This window comes from Podarcis muralis, chromosome 10 (genome assembly GCF_964188315.1).
Source record: "Podarcis muralis chromosome 10, rPodMur119.hap1.1, whole genome shotgun sequence".
Lineage (NCBI taxonomy): Eukaryota > Metazoa > Chordata > Lepidosauria > Squamata > Lacertidae > Podarcis > Podarcis muralis.
The window spans coordinates 72,746,040-72,767,677 of record NC_135664.1 but is presented as its reverse complement, the minus strand read 5'-3'; the positions used below and the strand labels follow the sequence as shown (position 1 = coordinate 72,767,677).

The 21,638-nt window shown below is 47.8% G+C and overlaps 1 protein-coding gene across 1 annotated transcript in view; it reads right to left on the bottom strand.

Annotated features, from left to right (window-relative positions):
- Positions 1-21,638, bottom strand: part of LOC114604841 (cadherin-related family member 5-like) — a 51,495-nt gene that overhangs the window by 18,501 nt on the left and 11,356 nt on the right. Inside the window, exons 5-9 of the mRNA XM_077935401.1 lie at positions 19,261-19,347; positions 17,409-17,519; positions 12,079-12,249; positions 10,530-10,620; positions 1,979-2,085 (exon numbers count right to left, since the gene is read on the bottom strand). Coding sequence (XP_077791527.1) covers positions 1,979-2,085; positions 10,530-10,620; positions 12,079-12,249; positions 17,409-17,519; positions 19,261-19,347 — 567 coding nt within the window. The remainder of the gene's footprint in view (positions 1-1,978; positions 2,086-10,529; positions 10,621-12,078; positions 12,250-17,408; positions 17,520-19,260; positions 19,348-21,638) is intronic.

Genomic DNA, 21,638 nt, shown 5'->3' with positions numbered 1-21,638 from the left:
TGGCCAGCAAACTCGCCTGGCCTGAACCCCATAGAGAATCTATGGGGCATTGCCAAGAGAAAGATGAGAGACATGAGATCGAGCAATGCAGAAGAGCTGAAGGCTGCTATTGAAGCATCCTGGTCTTCCATAACACCTCAGCAGTGCCACAGGCTGATAGCATCCATGCCACGCCGCATTGAGGCAGTAATTGATGCAAAAGGGGCCCAAACCAAGTACTGAGTACATATGCATGCTTCTACTTCTCAGTGGTCCATTATTGCTGTATTTGCAATCCTTGTTTTGCTGATTTCATTTAATATTCTAATTTTCTGAGATGGTTAATTTGGCATTTTCATCAGCTGTACGCCATGATCATCACAATTATAACAAATAAAGGCTTGACGTATCTCACTTTGCAGGTCATGAGTCTATCTCAGATATTAGTTTCACCTTTTAAGTGGAATTACTGAAATAAATGAACTCTTCCATGATATTCTAATTTTCCGAGTTTCACCTGTGTGTATGCATTTGTATGCATTTTGTAATAATTATGTTGAATATATTTTTTTAAAAAAACCCTCTGTTAATTATTCCCTTTTATGTTTGACTGGTTTTCAATAAATCAATTAATGGGCAATCTTTTTCGGGGGGCAGAGGGGGCGGGTGCATGCCGTTCTTTCTGATCCTCGGCGGTGCAAAATTCGTGGGGGGAGCAGGATGACCGGAAGGCAGAAATAAAGCAAAGAGCAGCAGCACTTTGGAACTCCCTGCCCATTGACGCCAGGCGAGACTGGAGCCCTCGCCATATAAAGGTAAAGGGACCCCTGACCATTAGGTCCAGTCGTGGCTGACTCTGGGGTGGCAGCGCTCATCTCGCTTCACTGGCTGAGGGAGCCGGCGTACAGCTTCCGGGTCATGTGGCCAGCATGACTAAGCCGCTTCTGGCGAACCAGAGCAGCGCACGGAAACGCCGTTTATCTTCCCGCCGGAGTGGTACCTATTTATCTACTTGCACTTTGAAGTGCTTTCGAACTGCTAGGTTGGCAGGAGCAGGGACCAAGCAATGGGAGCTCACCCTGTCGCGGGGATTCGAACCGCCAACCTTCTGATCTGCAAGTCCTAGGCTCTGTGGCTTAACCCACAGCGCCACCCAGGAAGTTTTTAATGTTTGCTGTTTTACTGTGGTTTTATAATTTGTTGGAAGCCGGTCAGAGGGACTGGGGCAGCCTAGTCTGGTGGGCAGCATATAAATAATAATAATAATAATAATAATAATAATAATAATAATAATAATAATAATAATAATAATATTACCACCGTATTGGCCTGAATATAAGCCCCACTTTTTTCAATTTCCAACCATGAAAATGCGGTTTATATTCACAAACTTACGCCACCAGGAAAGCAGCACGGCTCCACACCCCCACCCCAGGAAGCAGCCCAGGTATTGCCTTTTTTTCTCTGCCCCCCCCCTTCAATTTTAAAGGTGTGACTTATTTGCAGGTACGGCTTATATTTGGGCCAATACGGTATTATTATTATTTTCTTTGTTTAAGCAAGCCCACCTAGACATGTAACCATAGCTGGCATGTACTATCGCAACATGCAGTTTAATTTTTATTATGTATATTTATATTTTCAGCAGCTCCTTTTGGGGGAAAAACAATCTGGCTAACTGGTTTCTAACATCTCATTTTAACAGGAACTGGGATGTGTGTTTTAGGCTTAGGGGCTTTGATGACGATTGATTGATTGATTGATTGATCGGTTAAATTGATTCGCCGCTTTTTCTTGCCAAAGGCAACTCAAAGCAATTCGGAACCCAAAACTAAGCAGTGTTAAAAAAATACCTGTGACATAAAAATAAACGAAATAAATCACAGCAGGATTGGGGGCTGAGGCTGGGAGTTGAGAACCTCAATTTTCCCCTCCAGCCACGGATGCGAAGAACCCAGAGGGACCCATGACTTCTGCTCTCTCAGTTACAGGGGCCTACCATGACACTGAGGCTGTAGACTGGAGTGCGAATCCTGCTCTCCACCGGCCGCAACATGGTGATGGCGCCCGTGATGTTGTCCATGTGGAAGTAGCCGTGGTCCGTACCTGGGAAGGAAGAGGAGTTAGCGTTAAGTTAGGGACCATTGAATCATAAGATACTAGATTTGGGAGCCACCCCCTAAGGCCATGTTGTCGAACCCCGTGCAATGCCAGAATCTCAGCTGAAGCATCCATGGCAGAGGACCACCTGATCTCTGTTGCATCAGGGGGAGAAATTCACATTTTTGTTGCCGTTTTGATGAGAAATGACCTAGTTTGAAACCAGAGGCTTTCCTATTAGGAATCTTAGGTGCACAGAAAAGCTCAAGATACACGTTGATCTTCAAACTTACAAACTTAAAACTTAAAAATTAGCTGATGAAGGTAAATACATTGAAACAGAGCCCTGTCCTGGTTTCCAATCCATAATTGACTTTTGCTCTATGATTGAAACTGAGTCTCCATCTGCAAGCTGCTAAATTATAAGGATCAACATTATTGTCGAGTGAAAAAGAGAAAATCTTTGTAACGAATCATTGTGTTATACATATCTCTTTGAGTTTGAGTTTGTAATCTCTGTTAGAGTTTGTAATTTCTATTTGAGTTTGTAATCTTTATTAGAAAACATACTTTTGAATGGATTAGTTTTTGTTACTACAGTGGTACCTCGGGTTACATACGCTTCAGGTTACAGACTCCGCTAACCCAGAAATAGTGCTTCAGGTTAAGAACTTTGTTTCAGGATAAGAACAGAAATCGGGCTCTGGCGGTGCGGCGGCAGCAGGAGGCCCCATTAGCTAAAGTGGTGCTTCAGGTTATGAACAGTTTCAGGTTAAGAACGGACCACCGGAATGAATTAAGTACTTAACCTGAGGTACCACTGTATTGACTATTGATTTGTGAGCAGGGACCCCTCCCACTGCTGAAACTTATATTGGCCAGAGTTCTTGGTGTGCTTTTTTCTTGGTATATTTAATAACATTCCAAAACCAGGCGTGTGCCTCCTGGCTCAGGAACCAAGGCTGAGCTTGGCAGTCCCTGTGCAACGTTGCTTAAAAGCTACCTGTGCATTTACCATTTACAGTGGTACCTTGGTTCTCAAACTTAATCCGTTCCGGAAGTCCGTTCCAAAACCAAAGCATTCCAAAACCAAGGCGTGCTTTCTCCTAGAAAGTCATGCAAAACGGATTAATCCGTTCCAGACTTTTAAAAGCAACCCCTGAAACAGCAATTTAACATGGATTTTACCATCTAACGAGACCATCGATCCATAAAATGAAAGCAATAAACAATGTACTGCAGTCACACAATCAATCCATCAGGAGCTGGACTGGGTTCCACACGGTCACAAAAACAAAAGAAAAAAGAGCCGCGAAAACAAAAAAGTGAAATAAATAGCAAAAACAGACAGACCTCAGCATAACGCTCAAAATGGAAGTGTGGCACTCAAAACAGAAGCGCAACACTCCAGACGGAGTATGTTTGGCTTCCGAAAAAGTTCGCAAACCGGAACACTTACTTCCGGGTTTGCAGTGTTTGGGTTCCAAGTTGTTTGAGTACCAAGGCGTTTGAGAATCAAGGTACCACTGTATTTATGTGTGCAACGACAGCAGCGTGGACACTACTGGCGCAGAGATGGAAAGAAGATAAAGTCCTGACCAGAGACGAATGGCTGATGAAGATGATCCCGAAATGACAAAATTGACCGGGAAAACCAGGAAGAGAAGAACTTTAAGAAGGAATGGGAGAAATTGTTAGTGTGTTTAAGAGAACACTGTAAACAACTAAAAACTTTGGCAGGATTTGAGTAATGCTTGTAATGTACTAAAAAAATATTTAGTTAAAATGGACTATTTTTTTTTTTAAAAAAAGAGAAAATAAGAGAAGCAGTTGGGAAAAGATTGATAATGGAAACCATGGAAAGGTGGAGGGGAGTCGAAGGATTCAGGGAATCCTAAATGATGGTGCTGATGTTTAATGTTTGGATTTTAGTTACAGGTAGGTAGCCGTGTTGGTCTGCCATAGTCGAAACAAAATAAATTTAATTTATTTTAATTCAAAAATTCCTTCCAGTAGCACCTTAGAGACCAGCTAAGTTAGTTATTGGTACGTGCTTTCATGTGCATGCACACTTCTTCAGATTTTAATTTGCAATGTAAAACTTAATAAAAAATAGATTCGACCAAAAAAAGGAGAAACGACCTAGTTTGCACTTCAGAAACTGCTACCTTTGAAATTTGTGCATCTCTGAATATTGCACAGAGAGGCCCCCCAAGAGTTCTCTCCCAACCCCCGCCCACTAGGTCCACCTGCCACATAATCCCAGCCCAGCTTAAACTGTTTAATAACCCTCCCTATTGCATGGGGGGGGGGAGGGATTCGAATCCCGCCTCCCCCCCCCCCAGCCACCTCCAACCTCCAGCACCTGCTTCCAGCACCTTCCATCCAATTTGCTCCCTGAACAGCCATTGGGCCAGGCAATTGGATTGCCCAGCCGTCGCTCTGTGGGTGACACAGTTTTGCAGAATCCGACTGCGTGTTGCAGCCGGAGCGGGTGAGCCGGCCATTTATTGCTATTCCTCCCCTCCGCCCGCCCGGGCAGGTCATAGTAATTAAAGTGCATTATTAGAAATGGTTCGAAACATCTCAAATACCATGAAAAAATAAAGCGGGCCGTAAAAATATATAAATTGACCCCATCTTACTCTCGGTTCCTCACATCTCTGCACTCATTTGTGAGAAAGAACATGGTGGAATTCTGAGATTCTGCAGGAATCTCAGCTAAAGCATCCATGGCTGGGGTCAGCAAACTTTTTCAGCAGGGGGCCGGTCCACTGTCCCTCAGACCTTTTGGGGGGCTGAAGTATATTGGGGGGGGATGAACGAATTCCTATGCCCCACAAATAACCCAGAGATGCATTTGAAATAAAAGGACACATTCTACTCATGTAAAAACACGCTGATTCCCGGACCATCCATGGGCCGAATTGAGAAGGCGATTGGGCCAGATCCGGCCCCCGGGCCTTAGTTTCCCTCCCCATGATCCATAGCATGTGGTCATTCATTCTGTCCTTGCAGGGCCGGATTTAGGTTTGATGAGGCCCTAAGATATTGAAGGTCATGGGGCCCTTGATATGTCCAGCTGTCCTTTGTCAACAACAAATTGTTGCTTATTTTTATGTTGAATATGTGCTATATAGTAATTGATGGACCTAAGGTAAAGGTAAAGGGACCCCTGACCATTAGGTCCAGCCGGGGACGACTCTGGGGTTGTGGCGCTCATCTCGCTTTACTAGCCGAGGGAGCCGGCGTACAGCTTCCGGGTCATGTGACCAGCAGGACTAAGCCGCTTCTGGTGAACCAGAGCAGCGCATGGAAACGCCGTTTACCTTCCTGCTGGAGCAGTACCTATGGATCTCCTTGCACTTTGACGTGCTTTCAAACTGCTAGGTTGGCTGGAGCAGGGACCGAGCAACGGGCGCTCACTCCGTCACGGGGATTCGAACCACCGACCTTCTGATCGACAAGTCCTAGGCTCTGTGGTTTAGACCACAGCGCCAACCACGTCCCACTGAAGGTAATGGGGCCCTTTCTACGTCCAGCTGTCCTTTGTCAACAACAAATGGTCGCTGATTTTTTTGTTGAATATCTGCTATATGGTAACTTATGGACCTAATAGGTATCTCAAGCCATTTGCACATTTTGCCCTACAACCAGTCCATGCAGAATATATATATAGAAAGGAGCAAACCAGGGATATTTTAGGGAGCAGGCGAGCAGGCGGGGCCCATGACTTACATCATAGCAGCCTACACCACACAAAACACTGTTGCTGCATGTAGGTTTTATTTTATTAGTTTGTTATCTTATATTTGGAAATGTACTGTATTTTTCGCTCTATAAGACACACCAGACCACAAGACGCACCTAGTTTTTGGAGGAGGAAAACAAGAAAAAAAATATTCTGAATCTCAGAAGCCAGAACAGCAAGAGGGATCGCTGCGCAGTGAAAGCAGCAATCCCTCTTGCTGTTCTGGCTTCTGGGATAGCTGCGCAGCCTGCGTTCGCTCCATAAGATGCACACACATTTCCCCTTACTTTTTAGGAGAGAAAAGTGAGTCTTATAGAGCAAAAAATATGGTACATCCCCTTTAATTTTTGGGAGGCCCCCAAGAGAGTGGGGCCCTAAGCTAGAGCTTGTTGAGCTTATACGTAAATCCAGCACTGTGTCCTTGCAATGCCCCACCAGATGCTTCTTCTGCGAAGCCCCCCATGCAGGATTCGAACCCTCTGCCCTCTGCAGTTTCCTGCAACTGGGATTCAGAAGCCTTGCTGCCTCCATCCACAGAGGCAGAGAATAGCCTCTGTCCTGGCTATTAAGCCATTGCTAGCCCTCTCCTTCTCCATGAATTTGTCTAATCCTGGCCGTCCCTAATTCCTGTGGGAAGGAGTTCCACAGGTTAACTTGGTGTGAAGAAGGGCTATCTTTCATCATGAAAGATCATATATATATATATATCAACTCAATATCAACTCCTGATACACACATGTATGCAATTTTGCATAACAACAACAATAGTTTCTTGCTACTAATCCCTGTATTGTATAAATGTAAGTTTGTAGGTAGGTAAAAAGAAATTAAATAAGAAATATGTAACTGTGTGGTATAAAAGTAATGGATAGATAAAGTACAGTGAGATTAATTGGAAGTCAGTTTTAAATTTCTTTATCAGTTTTATAATTGTGTTCAATATCAGGAGTATATAGGAGGATAATTATATTAATCTTCTTGTACCTTATAGTGTGGTGGTTTGTTTGATTCTTCTGTTATTTCTTTGTTTGTTTGTATGTATGTTTGTTTGTTTACTTGTATGTATGTCTGTTTTTTCATAAATGTATTTATTTTAAAATTAATAAAGATACATTTAAAATAATAATAATAGCAATAATCCCCAGCCATATGCCTGCTATATAGAAGTTAACCATGGGAGAATAAAAATGGATTTTAGGCGCTCTAATGGTAGCTGATATTGATGAACTGAAAGAATGAAGACACAATATCCTTCCATCAGTGGACTGATAATAGGATAACACTTGCAGCCTACGAAGGGACTGCTTACGGATCTAGACTCTCCTCGGATAAATACAACAATATTTGGAACAAATTTATGCAAAACGTAGTAGGCTAATATTTACATCAGTGTTAGGATAAGAATATCAAATTTCTAAAAGAAGGTATGGGTTAGGCTATTTTTATATATATTCATGTAATGGTTTTCCCCATTACACAGTTGTGTGGGTTTTGTTCTTTTTTTTCTTTTTGTATCACTTTATACCTTTATAATTGATTTTTTCCCCCGATAAAAAAGCAATTAAAAAAAATCAGGAAAGTTCATCTTGTATATTTCAACTTCTGATAAATACATGTATGTAATTTTACACACACACACACACATCCCCAACGTTACGCACCTTTGTGTGTTATTTTCACCAATATATGCACTTCAGAGGAGTTTGACTTCACTGCCAGATATCCTGGTAATAAGCTTTGGCACGTGCGAGAACATGTGATCCCACATCCAGGTAATCTAAGGAGCGCCAGGAGAAACCTGCCCTTATATCCTCGATTTGCTGGAGGGAACAGATTTGGCAGTGTGCTTTAGCTGAGCGAACTCTGGTTTTGCCATTCGCCGTATATTTCGCTCCATAAGACGCACCTGACCATAAGACGCACCTAGTTTTTAGAGGAGGAAAGGGGGAAAGCCCAGTTTTGGGGGGATTAGCTCAAAGTTGTGCAGCTTCTTTTGCAAAAAGGAAAAGCCCCAATTTTTTGAGGATCTGCTCACAGTTGTTGAGCGTACTTTGCAAAGGGAAAAAAATGCTGTTTTTATGAGGTTCAACTCACAGTTCTGCAGCTTCTTTAAGAAAGGAAAGGGAGCCGTTTCTACAGTTTCCAGACAGATAATCTAATCAGCCAGACCCATGTCGCTGGGGAAAGAAACAGCCTCCGTCTGCAGAACATTCAGCAATGGAGGCCTGGGCAAAGGGCCGGAAAGGGAGCCAGCGATTGCCCACACATTCGCTCCATAAGACGCACAGACATTTCCCCTTACTTTTTAGGAGGAAAAAAGGGCATCTTACAGAGTGAAAAATACAGTATTTCTTAAAAATTATACACTGTTGGATTGTGAAAGCCAGAAACCTCTAAGTGGCTCACAAAAGATAAAACAGCGAAATTGAGGAAAATTCACAACCACACACATGAAAGATTAAAACACTTAAGTAAAAGAATGGCAAATCAAACTTTGTGAATACATAGATTTGGAAAGGTTAACGGCAATCTTAAGAGGACAATCAGATCAACAATTAATGAAAGAATGGGTCTGTGTTAAAGAGTATATATAAAAAAAACATTGTTCTGGAATAAACATATCAGTATGTAATGAATGACGTTTGCAAGGTCAAGGGAATGAAGAAATGGTTATGAAAGGTACAAAGCTAGAAATAACATATATATATATATATATATATATATATATATATATATAAATGAAAAGATAAAATGAAAAGTTGAAGTCTCAAAAGGATGGAAGGGAGTCAAAGTGTATGTATGTTTGTTTACGTTTTGTGGTTGTTGTTCTTTTTTCCCCCTTTGGTTTTTTGACGAATGTATTCTTTTGTTTATATTTTATGTTGTAATTCTACATTGAAAATAAAGAGAAGCAGGACTAAGATGTGGAGATATGCTCCAGAGATCCAGACCGTGGGGAGCCTCAAAAAATTTATAAATACAATTTGGACTATAATTTGATCTTTTTTATTTTATTTTATTTATTTATTTTTAATTGAAGTGTTATGATTGGATATTTAATTGGATGCTTTTTTATTGGAAAATCAATAAAAAGGATTTTAAAAAGAACAAGAAAGGAAAGTTTAAAAAATAATAAAAAAATAAATAAAACCCTGAAACAAGTTGAAATTTGACTCAACTTTCTAAGACAGGCTTGTCTAAAGAAGAATGGTCACAGGAGAGAAGAGCACAGCGAAGGCGCCTGATCAATTTCAATTGGCGGGGAGTTCCAAAGGGTAGGCAGGCACTGCCACACGAAACAACCAAGTTTTTATCAATGGATAGTGGGAATTGCTGTCAACTTACAGATTTGAAAATAAGGGACCAGCAGCCTCGAAAATAAGGGATCAGCAGCCAAAATAAGGGATTTTGCTTAGTTTGTGCACGTCGGGGCTGCCGTCATCCTGGCCCTTCCCTGCCCGAGAGAGAGGGAGGGAGGAAGAGAGACTCTCGCTCACAAGCCCAGCATGACGCGGCTGTGGCGCCGCGGTGGCTGCTGAAGCGCCGCCCTTCTGCGTCCCTCCCCATCCCCTCCTCTTCCTCCTCCCTCAGGCCGTCTCCTCAGCCGCCGCTGCCGCCTCTGGCTTCCCCTGGCAGCGTGGCAGAAGTCTTGCAAGAGAGGGGCTGCCTGCCTGCCCGCCACCACCCGTCTCCTCACGATGCGCCCCTGGGGGCGGGGAAGGAGAAACGGAGACGCGGCAGCTTGTGCGCGCACGGTCTCTCATGGTGGAGGACCCCGAGTCGCTGCTTCCCTCCTAAGCCAGGTGAAACCCGGGAAATTTAAGGGACATCATCAATCCGGGACAGCAGCGGGACATGGCGCTGGGATAAGGGAGTTTCCCACCGAATAAGGGACGGTTGACAGCTATGTGCCAGTTCTGCCAAGTGAAAGGGTCGAGGGGGTACAGGGGTGGTGGTCAGGCGATCTTGTTGCCCCAATTTGCTATGGGCTTTGCATTTTAACTGCAACACCTTTGACTTGGCAGGGAGCTTGACTGGCTCCCTTCCTCGTCCGTCTGCCGGCAGATGAAGGTTTTTCTTGTTCCAACAGCCTTTAGGGAACTGACTGCTTTAACCTAAAGGGCTTTTTACTGCCTTGTCTGTTTTAAACAGATATACAGTGGTCCCTCGGTTTTCGAACGTAATCCGTTCTGGAAGACGGTTTGAGTTCCAAAACGTTCGAAAACCAAGGCCCAAAGGGCGGTCTGCAAATTCAGACACACACACCCCATCGCTCAATGCTCCCTTGGGGGAAGCTCATGCCCCACTCGGAAGCCTCTGAGAAAAGGCATCTATCCTGGCTGCTTCAGCTGAGATTCCTGCACAGCATGGGGTTGGACTAGATGGCTTTCTGGGTCCCTTCCAACTCTATGATGCCCTGATTCTAGAACAGCCTTTCTCAACCTGTGGGTCCCCAGATGTTGTTGAACTACAACTCCCATCACCCCTAGCTAGCAAGGCCAGAGCTCAGGGATGATGGGAGTTGTAGTCTAACAACACATGGGGACCCAGAGGTTGAGAACCACTGTTCTAGAACCTGCTGGGCCATTGGAAGAAAAAGAGGATGCTGCGCTCGATGGGCCCTCTTAGACCTTATCCAGGAGCCAGCCGGGCTCTTTTTCTGTCCCCTGACCGCCCTGTCACCAGGGACCACCAGTACCTGAGAGAATAGAATAGGTGATGGCAGCCTTCAGGTCGCGGTCTCCGTCCTCAGCATGGATGGGACCAGGCAGGAACTGGAGGGGTTCTGTCTGCAAGAGATAAACAACCTTCAGGGAAAGCAGGCAGAGAAATGTGCATGTGCAGGGGAGCGAGTTCGAGTTTCTGCCCTGCACATTGTTGCAGGAATTTATGTATAGGTTGGGGCAGCAGATATCATGCACATGCAGCCCACTACCAAAACCAGCACAAAACACTTCATCACAGTTTCTTCCTATCTATTCAAAGGGCCTCTGCTGCACAATACCAAATGTAAGAATTCACTGATAAATGTCTCTATGTACTGGCTCACTGGGAAAACTTCAGAAATTCACATAGACATGTGAGCTCAGCTACTCAGCAGCCCCTCTGCCTGAGTGATAATTCCCAGCATCCTGATACCTGAGTGCCAGACAGGTAGCCGTTCCAGAAATAACCAACCCAGATGAAGACAAAAGGTGTGATGAACTTGGCTGGGAAACAGGGAAATGTAAATATCTCTTTTGTTACACTTGATGGGTGTTTGGTGGAGGGCAAGAAGAACCATGGGGCAGGGTCCAGGATGCTCAGATTCCTGCCACAGACCTCCCCTTTCATGATGTAACCGTGATGTATGAGTGATGTAGTTTGGGGGGTGTAACACGGGTGGCGCTGTGGGTTAAACCACAGAGCCTAGGCCTTGCTGATCAGAAGGTCGGCGGTTCGAATCCCCGTGACGGGGTGAGCTCCCGTTGCTCGGTCCCTGCTCCTGCCAACCTAGCAGTTCAAAAGCACGTCAAAGTGCAAGTAGATAAATAGGTACCGCTCTGGCGGGAAGGTGAACGGCGTTTTCGTGCGCTGCTCTGGTTCACCAGAAGCGGCTTAGTCATGCCAGCCACATGACCCGGAAGCCGTATGCTGACTCCCTCGGCCAGTAAAGCGAGATGAGCGCCGCAACCCCAGAGTCAGCCACGACTGGATCTAATGGTCAGGGGTCCCTTTACCTTTTTTAACATGGGGATTAGCAGCTAATAAAAGTTTGGGTTCTCTTTTGTTCTGGGCTTCCATCTTGCTCCACCTTGTGGCAGGTGGGAGTCCTGTTGCGGCAGTCTTCAATAAAGATCAAGCCTACTGGCTGCTGTTTTGCTCTGGTATTCCTGTCTGGTGTCCTTGTTTATTGTCCAAGGGAGCCCTCAGATTTCTCCGTTAACAATGTCACATTTTTAACAGCAGGCACCACATTTGTGAAGCTGAGGCTCCAAGACTTTGGCCACCTCATGAGAAGAGAAGACTCCCTGGAAAAGACCCTGATGTTGGGAAAGATGGAGGGCGCAAGGAGAAGGGGACGACAGAGGACTAGATGGTTGGACAGTGTTCTCGAAGAGACCAGCATGAGTTTGACCAAACTGCGGGAGGCAGTGGAAGACAGGAGGGCCTGGCATGCTCTGGTCCAGGGGGTCACAAAGAGTCGGACACGACTAAACGACTAAACAACAACAACCACATTTTCAACACCAGACACCCCTGCTCACCTTGAGCTCCCCTTCTGTGATGTTGGCGGTGTAGACGGGGCTGACGCAAACGCCGACCCCGTCGTGTGACAAGAAGTTGCACGGCAGGAACTGGGGGTACTGGTCGTCTCCGTCCATCACGTTGACGTGGATCCTGGCTGAGGAGTTGTACCTCTCCTTTGTGTTCATTTCCTGGGGCAGAGAAAGCTCAGGTTAAAGGCCCCAGTGTGAGAACATAAGAAGAGCGTGCTGGATCAGGCCAGTGACCCATTCAGTCCAGCATCCTGTTCTTGCAGGGTACAACCAGATGCCTAAACAGGAAAACCTCCAGCAGGATCTGAACACAAGACCCCTCTTCCCATCCTGTGCCTTCCAGAAACTGGTAGAAGCAAAGCAGGAGCTATTGTGGTTGGTAGTCACAGATAATAATAATAATAATAATAATAATAATAATAATAATAATAATAATTTATTTGTACCCCGCCCATCTGGCTGGGTTTCCCCTTAGAATTGGGTACACCTGGCTTACTAGCAGTACCTGTGAAAAGGATCTAGAGGTCTTGTGGACCACAAGCTGAACATGAGTCAACAGTGTGATGCAGCAGCAGAAAAGGCCAATGCTATTCTCAGCTGCCTCAACAGAAGTCTAGTGTCCAGATCAGGGGAAGTCATAGTCCCGCTCTCTTCTGCCTTGGTCAGACCACAGCTGGAATACTATGTCTAATTCTGAGAACCACAATTTAGGAATGATGTTGACAAGCTGGAAGGTGTGCAGAGGAGGGCAGCCAAGATGATCAAGGGGTCTGGAAACTAAGCCTGATGAGGAACGGTTGAAGGAATTGGGGATGTTTAGCGTGAAAAAGAAGAGGAGATATGAGAGCCATCTTCCAATACCTTAACGGCAGTCACATGGAAAGAGGAAAAAGCTTGTTTTCTCCTGCTCTGGAGGGTCAGACTTGAACCCATTACGATTTGTTATTTAGAGCGGACGCTCGGGTTGCGAACATGATCCGTGCGGGATGCACGTTCGCAACCCGCAGCATCTACAACCCGCAGCAGTGCATCTGCACACACGTGGATCGCGATTCGGCACTTCTGCGCATGCGCAAACCGTGATTTAGTGCTTCTGCGCATGCACGACCACCAAAACCCAGAAGCAACATGTTCCGGTACTTCCGGGTTTCGGCGGTCCGTAACCCAAAAAAACGCAACCTGAAGCGTCTGTAACCCGAGGTATGGCTGTATTTTAAAAAAGCTAATCTGGTGAAGCAAAATGGGAGCAAAGGAAAGCAGGATGCGATTTTTGTAAACCGCTTTGAGGTCTTCTGACCATGCCGTGGTAGGACTCGAACCCGTGGCTTTGGGGAGAATCAGGAAGAATTTTCGGACAGTAAGAGCTGTTCGACAGGGGAACGGTCTCCCTTGGGAAGTTGTGGACTTTCCATCCTCTGAGGTTTTTAAGCAGACGTTGGATGGCCATCTCGCCAGCTGAGATTCCTGAATTGTGTGGGGGGGTGGACTAGATGACTCTTAGGGTCCCTTCCAACTGATTCTACGAAATCAGAACAAACGCTCGTTGAACAGCAGAGCATCCTCCTGCAAACGAATCGCGGCAAATGCTCTCCGAACACGTCAGACGGAAGCCCCAGCGTTGAGCCGCAGAGGCCGTAACACACCTGCGGGCACGTGCTGTGGGTTGGCTGTTCCAGGGCACACCTGAAGGGCACCTGGCTCGGAAGCAAACCAGCAAGGGGGGGGGCAAGGAGGGAGGGGCGGGGGCGGGAGCAGGACGGGCCTCGTGCAAGGGACGGTGGCGCTGGGCACCTTGCCACCTGGAGAGCAGCCCAAATCTGCCACGCAGGTGTGGGTGATGCAGAAGGGCTGGCGCGAAACCGGGGGCACACGTCGTTTGGGCAAAGCAGGGGTGAGCCGTACAGATGGAGGGGGCGCCTCTTGGCATTCCTGGGGCCACGAGGGGATGGGGGCCAGCGATGGATGCAGCGAGTTGCCGCTTGACGTTAGCCCTCTTAGAGAAATTAAAAGAAGGGGGGGAGATTTAAGCCATTAGCCCTGAAGGGGGGGAGCTGACAGGATCACGTCACCCCCAATTAGCCAGCTTAGGGAGGCCCAGGCGGCTGTTAATGAGCCGGCGAGCGGCGGGGAGGGGGTGTGTGCCTGAAAATAGCTGCCCACAAGGAAAAGCCTCCTGGTCTCTCTGAAAAGCCTCGCTCTCTGCAATTGCTTAGGTTTCAGTGGTGATTCCCGCAGTTGGACGAGACAACCTTCTGACAGTCTTCCCCAACCTGGTGCCCGCCAGACGTTTTGGCCGACGTCTCCGCCCAGCACGGCATGTGCGTCTCGAGGGCGCTGTCTTGGCGAAGGCTGCCCTGGCCACCCCGTGGTTGCCTGGCAGCGGACCAAAGGAAGTCTCCTTCGTCGTGGAGCGCAGACTGTGGAACTCACTGCCACATGAACATCATTAAAAGAGGACTGGGTAAGGGTTCTGGCAGCGGACCAAAGGAAGTCTCCTTCATCATGGAGCGCAGACTGTGGAACTCACTGCCACATGAACATCATTAAAAGAGGACTGGGTGAGGGAAAGCTCACAATGGCTGTGCTCTCATTCCTGCATCACACGGGGTTGGGCTGGATGACCTTCAGGGGTCCCAACTCTACAATTCCACGATCCCTCTGCAGTTGGAGGCTGCAATGCTTCTGATTGCTGGAAACCACACGAAGGGAGAGGGCTATTGCGGCCGGATCCTGTTTGCGAGTTTCCCATAGGCGTCTGATTTGCGTGGGTTGCTCTTCCAGCTTTTGCTTCCGACTGGACGGGCTGTTGGCCTGATTCAGAAGCCTTGTCTTGGAATCATCGAATTGGAGAGTTGAAAGGGACCCTCAGGGGTCATCTATTCCAACCCCCTGCAATGCAGGAATCTCAGCTAAAGCATCCAGGACAGGTAGCCATCCGACCTCTGCTTAAAAACCTCCAAGGAAGGAGAGTCCGCCACCTCCCGAGAAAGCCCATTCCACTGCCAAACATCTCTTACCATCAGCAATGTCTAGGCAACACGATGACCATGTACATACGCAATAGACAATCTTTATAGAATTCCTTCAAACCATAACAAGGACAAAATGAAATCTTTAGTCTCAAAGTCTCTGGAAATCTTTAAATGAAGCCAGTGGCGTAGCGGGGGGGGGGGGGTGCAGGGGGGGCCGGCCGCACCGGGCGCAACATCTGGGGGTTAGCGTTAGGGGGCGCAAATCCACGGGTTAGGGGGTGCAAATTACTTGCCTTGCCCTGGGTGCTGACAACCCACGCTACGCTACTGAATGAAGCAAGGCACCAGACTTTGTGGGACGCAGGTGGAGCTGTGGGTTAAACCACAGAGCCTAGGACTTGCCGATCAGAAGGTCGGCGGTTCGAATCCCCGCGACGGGGTGAGTTCCCGTTGCTCGGTCCCTGCTCCTGCCAACCTAGCAGTTCGAAAGCACGTCAAAGTACAAGTAGATAAATAGGTACCGCTCCAGCAGGAAGGTAAACGGCGTTTTGGTGCGCTGCTCTGGTTTCGCCAGAAGCGGCTTAGTCATGCTGGCCACATGACCCGGAAGCTGTACGCTGGCTCCCTCAGCCAATAAAGCGAGATGAGCGCCGCAACCCCAGAGTCGGCTGCGACTGGACCTAATGGTCAAGGGTCCCTTTACCTTTACCAGACTTTGTACGATGAAAGACAAGCTGTGAAGCTTTGTGTATTCAGCAAATATGATGTCCAACACTGAACAGAGATTCCGGATATTGTTTCGTAGAATTCTTCGTCAGCGTGGTGGGAGGATATAGAATTGCTTCATAAACCCATCTTATTTCGAATGAATGTATGTAAATGAAAATATCAAATGCTGTGGAACAGTGCTCATGTAATAACACTGACGAAGAATTCTACGAAACAGTAGTCAATATCTGGAATCACTGTTCAGTGTTGGACATCGTATTTGCTGAATACACAAAGCTTCACAGCTTGTCTTTCATCGCACAAAGTCTGGTACCTCGCTTCATTTAAAGATTTCCAGAGACTTTGAGCCTAAAGATTTCATTTTGTCCTTGTTATGGTTTGAAGGAATTCTATAAAGATTGTCTATTGCGTATGTACATGGTCATCGTGTTGCCTAGACATTGCTGACGTTCTCTTTGCAACACAGGGGTTGGTTTGGTTACAAACAGCTCTTTCCATCAGAAAGTTCTTCCTGATGGATCTACTTTTTTGTAACTTGAAGCCATGGGTTCGGGTTCTACATCCCAGAGCAGGAGAAAAACCGTTCTTACTTTCTCATAAGGTGCTTGTGTTAATGTTTAAAGCCCTAAATGACTCAGGCCCCAGAGGGAGAACTCTTGAGAGTTCCTCCACTCTCAGAGGCTCAGGATGGTAGCCTGGGAGAAAGGGCCTTTTCTGTGGTGGCCCCTAAGGCATGAGACTTCCTCCCCACAGAGGCATGTCTGGCACCTTCATTGCACAGCTTCTGGAGGACGCTGAAGACACTTGTCCCTGGCCTTTGACCCTTCAGGTACAGTGGACGCTCAGGTTGCGAACAAAATCCATGCGGGATGCGCACCTGCGCATGTGCAGGTTGCGATTCAGCACTTCTGTGCATGCGCGACCACTGAAACCCGGAAGTAACCCATTCCGCTACTTCCAGGTTTTGGCGCTCCGTAACCCAAAAAAACGCAACCTGAATTGTCTGTAACCCGAGGTATGACTGTACAGTGGTACCTTGGGTTAAGTACTTAATTCGTTCCGGAGGTCTGTTCTTAACCTAAAACTGTTCTTAACCTGAAGCACCACTTTAGCTAATGGGGCCTCCTGCTGCTGCCGCGCCGCCGGAGCATGATTTCTGTTCTCATCCTGAAGCAAAGTTCTTAACCCAAGGTAATATTTCTGGGTTAGCAGAGTCTGTAACCTGAAGCATATGTAACCTGAAGCGTATGTAACCCGAGGTACCACTGTATATTTTCTTAGAACCCATTTTATTTCTGTAACTGCAAGTTATTTTAAACTGGTCTTAACATTTTAACATTCAAAATCTCGTGAGCCAGTCTGGGGTCTTAGAGTGGGATATTAATAAGAATAATGTGTTCGAATTCTGCTCCCCAAAGGCATCCGTTGGGTGCTGTGAGAACAGCGTGACATTGGCCTCATCCGGCAGGTTTTTCTTATGTTCTTACGAGGTGCTGAGAACACAGGCACTGGCTGGCATCCTGGTGTGTGGGAGCAGCGAGGGGCACCAGTGAAGAGAAGATTCGGCCCTTGTGGGTACCCCCCATGCCACCCCCAATCTCCCACTCCCCTCCTCACCACGGCATGGATCACAAACTCCAGGTGCCTCTTGGTTTCGAAATCCAGGGCTTTGCCCAGCACGATCCTCCCGCTGTTGGGCAGGTCGATCCGGAAATATTTGGCGTCGGCCTGGAAGTTCAAACAGGGATGGTAGCCACACAGCTGGCACAGCAAATGCCCACAGAGGCTGGCAAGCCCAGCATCCCTCAGGGTCCCCTCTCCCAAAGGCGCTTCTCCCACCCGCTCACCCCTTGCCCCGCAAATCCATTTCCTCCACCCGCAGAGGTTTTGGCCGTAATCTACGCCCACGGCCAGGTCTAGGTGTCCTGGTTCCCCCCCCGGCTAATCCCACGCCCACGCCGGCGTTGCCATGGAACAAAGGGGGTCAGCAAGGGATGGGCAAGCGCACTGTGGCCGTACGGTTCTGGCCAAGCAAGGGCCAGGCACCGGCCAACTCAGCCAAGGCTCCAGCACAAAATGGTGCCAACGCCTTTGTTTTGCTTTCCGCTGCTGGCGACCAGTTTGGTGCTGGTAGGATGGGAGGTCAGGAGCTGAACAGCAGGTGGCGCCAGAGCAGACAGAAGGAGACCCGCAATGTTTTTGCTGATACGGTTGCGCTCTGCATGGTTGGTGGTGAAATGGACGCATAAACAGAGAGGGGAGCAGTCAGAAGGGACTGCCCAAGATCCTGCACTGACCCAGGGAGATCTCACGCAACCTTCCCTGAGGAAGGTGGTAGGGTTTAAAAAGTTCTCTCCATGCCCGGGTTTGCAGGACCTGGCCTGGGGGTTGGACTAGATGACCACCAGGGTCCCTTCCAAGTCTATAGTTCTGTGATTCCCACAGCCAAGATAGGAATAGTGATATAGAGGCATTTCCAGGGGTTTGCCCCGAGTGCAGTTTTGCCCCCGGAAAGTAATCCTGGCGCAAGTTGTGGGGTTGCAAAAATTCCAGCTGCCTATAATAGTTGTTGTAGTAGTAGTAGTAGTAGTAGTAATTTATTTATATCCTGCCCATCTGGCTGGGTTTCCCCAGCCACTCTGGGTGGCTTCTAACAAAATATTAAAAATACAATAAAACATCAGACATTAAAAACTTCCCTAAGCAGGGCTGCCTTCACATGTCTTCTAAAAGTCAGATAGTTGTTTATTTCCTTGACACCTAATGGGAGGGCGTTCCACAGGGTGGGTGCCACCACCGAGAAGGCCCTCTGCCTAGTTCCCTGTAACCTCACTTCTCGCAGTGAGGGAACCGCCAGAAGGCCCTCGGCGCTGGACCTCAGTGTCTGGGTAGAATGATGGGGGAGGAGACGCTCCTTCAGATATACTGGGCCTTTGAGGCCGTTTAGGGTTTTAAAGGTCAGCACCAACACTTTGAATTGTGCTCGGAAACATACTGGGAGCCAATGTAGGTCTTTCAAGACCGGTATTATATGGTCTCGGCGGCCGCTCCCAGTCACCAGTCTAGCTGCCGCATTCTGGATTAGTTGTAGTTTCCGGGTCACCTTCAAAGGTAGCCCCACGTAGAGCGCATTGCAATAGTCCAAGCGGGAGATAACCAGAGCATGCACCACTCTGTTGAGACAGTCCGCAGGCAGATAGGGTCTTAGCCTGCGTACCAGATGGAGCTGGCAGACAGCTGCCCTGGACACAGAATTGACCTGCGCCTTCATGGACAGCTGTGAGTCCAAAATGACCCACAGGCTGCACACCTGGTCTTTGGTGCAGTGGGGAGGTCGGTACACCAAAAGGAATCCTGTACTGCCCCTATTGCCGAACATACAGAACATTTATACTAAAATTAAAGTAATCCCCAGCCCCAACTAAAACTTCATCTTCCTCCTCCCGGTGGCCTTGGGGAGAGGACTCACCGACGTGCCGTCGATCACGTACATGAGGGTGTCGCCATCAGCGTCCTCCGCCTGGGTGCTGAAGATCACGGAGTGGGGGGCAGCCAACTGGGGACGAGAGGGGGGGGAGAGCAGGGTTAGGCAGGAAGTCAGGCCTAGTGAGAGTCCTCCTTACCGACTCTCTCATCCTTCCTGGGATATGCGGATATAACATACCGTATTTTTCGCTCCATAAGGTGCACCTGACCATAAGACGCACCTAGTTTTTAGTGGAGGAAAGGGGGAAAGCCCCATTTTTTGAGGATCCGCTCACAGTTGTGCAGCTGCTTTTGCAAAGGGGAAAAGGCCCTTTTTTGAGAATCAGCTCAAAGTTGTTGAGCTTACTTTGCGAAGGGAAAAAATCCTGTTTTTATGGGGTTCAACTCACAGTTCTGCAGCTTCTTTAGAAAAGGAAAGGGAGCCATTTCTACAGTTTCCAGACAGATAATCTAACCACAGCCAGTCCCATGTCGCTGGGGAAGCAAACGGCCTCCGTCTGCAGAACATTCAACAATGGAGGCCTGGACAAGAGCCAGCGATCAACCGCACATTCACTCCATAAGACACACAGACACTTCCCCTTACTTTTTAGGAGGGGGAAAGTGCATCTTATGGAGTGAAAAATACGGTACCCAGGCAACGTGGCTGGCTAGAGAACCTCGTCCCTCAAATGCAGGGGCACCAGTGGCGTCTCATCTGCCCGCCGGGAACAGTAAACACTCTTTTTCGGCACAATATCGGGTTTCTCAGGGCTAGCCTTTTCCACCTCGGTTTAGCAGTTAAGTCGTGCACTGAGAACCAAGGAGACCTGAGATCAATTCCTCACGCCGCTATCAAAGCATAGCTGTCAATTTATAGATTTGAAAATAAGGGACCAGCAGCCTCGAAAATAAGGGATCAGCAGCCAAAATAAGGGATTTTCGAAGCACAGGTATGTTCAACTTCTGAGCCCCTCTGAGCCAAAGACAGAAAGCCCAGCCAGTAGCCAAACGAAGCCTCAAGCGGTGGTTCCCACAGCGCAGCAACCCGGCAAAGGGGATGCAGCAAGGGAAACCACCGTCACCTCTCCGCTGGGAAGCGCTGAGCAAAGGCGAGTCCCCAGGCAACACGGCCGACTTGATCAGCACAAGGCATGCAAGCTCCACCCCCCAGTCGTTCTCCGACTCCTTATTGGGTGAGCAACGCAGCCAAGCAACACAGTTGGAGCCTCCCTCCTCCCTGGCCGGCAGGGAGGGAGGGAGAGGAGCTGCTTCCTTTGAAACCTGGGAAATTTAAGGGACATCATCAATAAGGGACAGCAGCGGGACACGGCGCTGGGATAAAGGACTTTCCCGCCAAATAAGGGACGGTTGACAGCTATGTATCAAAGATTTACTGGGTGACCTCAGGCCGGCGCGCCAAGTTGCACCCAACATGTGGGGGGGCAGCGGCTGTTGCACATTGATGATATCACAAGCACAAAGCTCTGCCCCACCCCCACGGTCGGGCCATGCCTGCCAGGATACTCTGGAAATCACGGCGGGGGCCACGGAGGGCGGAAATCACCCTCTAAGCCGCTCACCTTCACCTGGCACACCTGTGCTTGCCCAGGCGTGATGGGGATGATGCCCCCCTCAATATTGGGTGAAGGGTCTCAGCCCCCTGCCTCAAAATATTGAGTGGGGTGAAGCTCTTTCAGACCAGTCACTAATATCGCTCAGTTTAACCTGCCTTGCAGAGCTGTTGGGAAGATAAAATGGCTAGAGGTGTGCAGAGAACCGAATCTTATTCTTGGAGGAAGATAATAATAATAATAATAATAATTTATTTATACCCTGCCCCTCCCGGTTCAGATAACCGGGCTCAGGGCAGCTAACAACAAATTTAAAACACTTAATTGATGCAACAAAAAACAGCATAAAATAGAGTATAAAACGTGAATAACGATAAATTCAGAATTCAAAAATTACTTTAGGGGGGAAATCTATCTAGTAAACATTAGATGATCCCCAGGGATAGCTGGCTAAATTAGTCCTCTTTGGGCCAGCGAGGAGACCAGGGGAGAATTAGCTGTGGGATCCCAGAACGGGTAATCTTCATAAAAAGCGGAGGGGGAGGGAAGGAAGGGGAATAAAAGATCAGGCTAAGTTCAAGTTGAAAGCCAGGTGGAATAGCTCTGTCTTACAGGCCCAGCGGAAGGAGGTTAAATCCTGCAGGGCCCTGGTCTCATGGGACAGAGCATTCCACCAGGTCGGAGCCATCACTGAGAAGGCCCTGGCCCTGGTGGGGGATAATCTCACTTCCTTAGGGCCCGGGACCTCTAAACTATGGTTATTCATGGACCTTAAAGTATTTCCTTAAGCTTGGTATTTCTCCTCTCG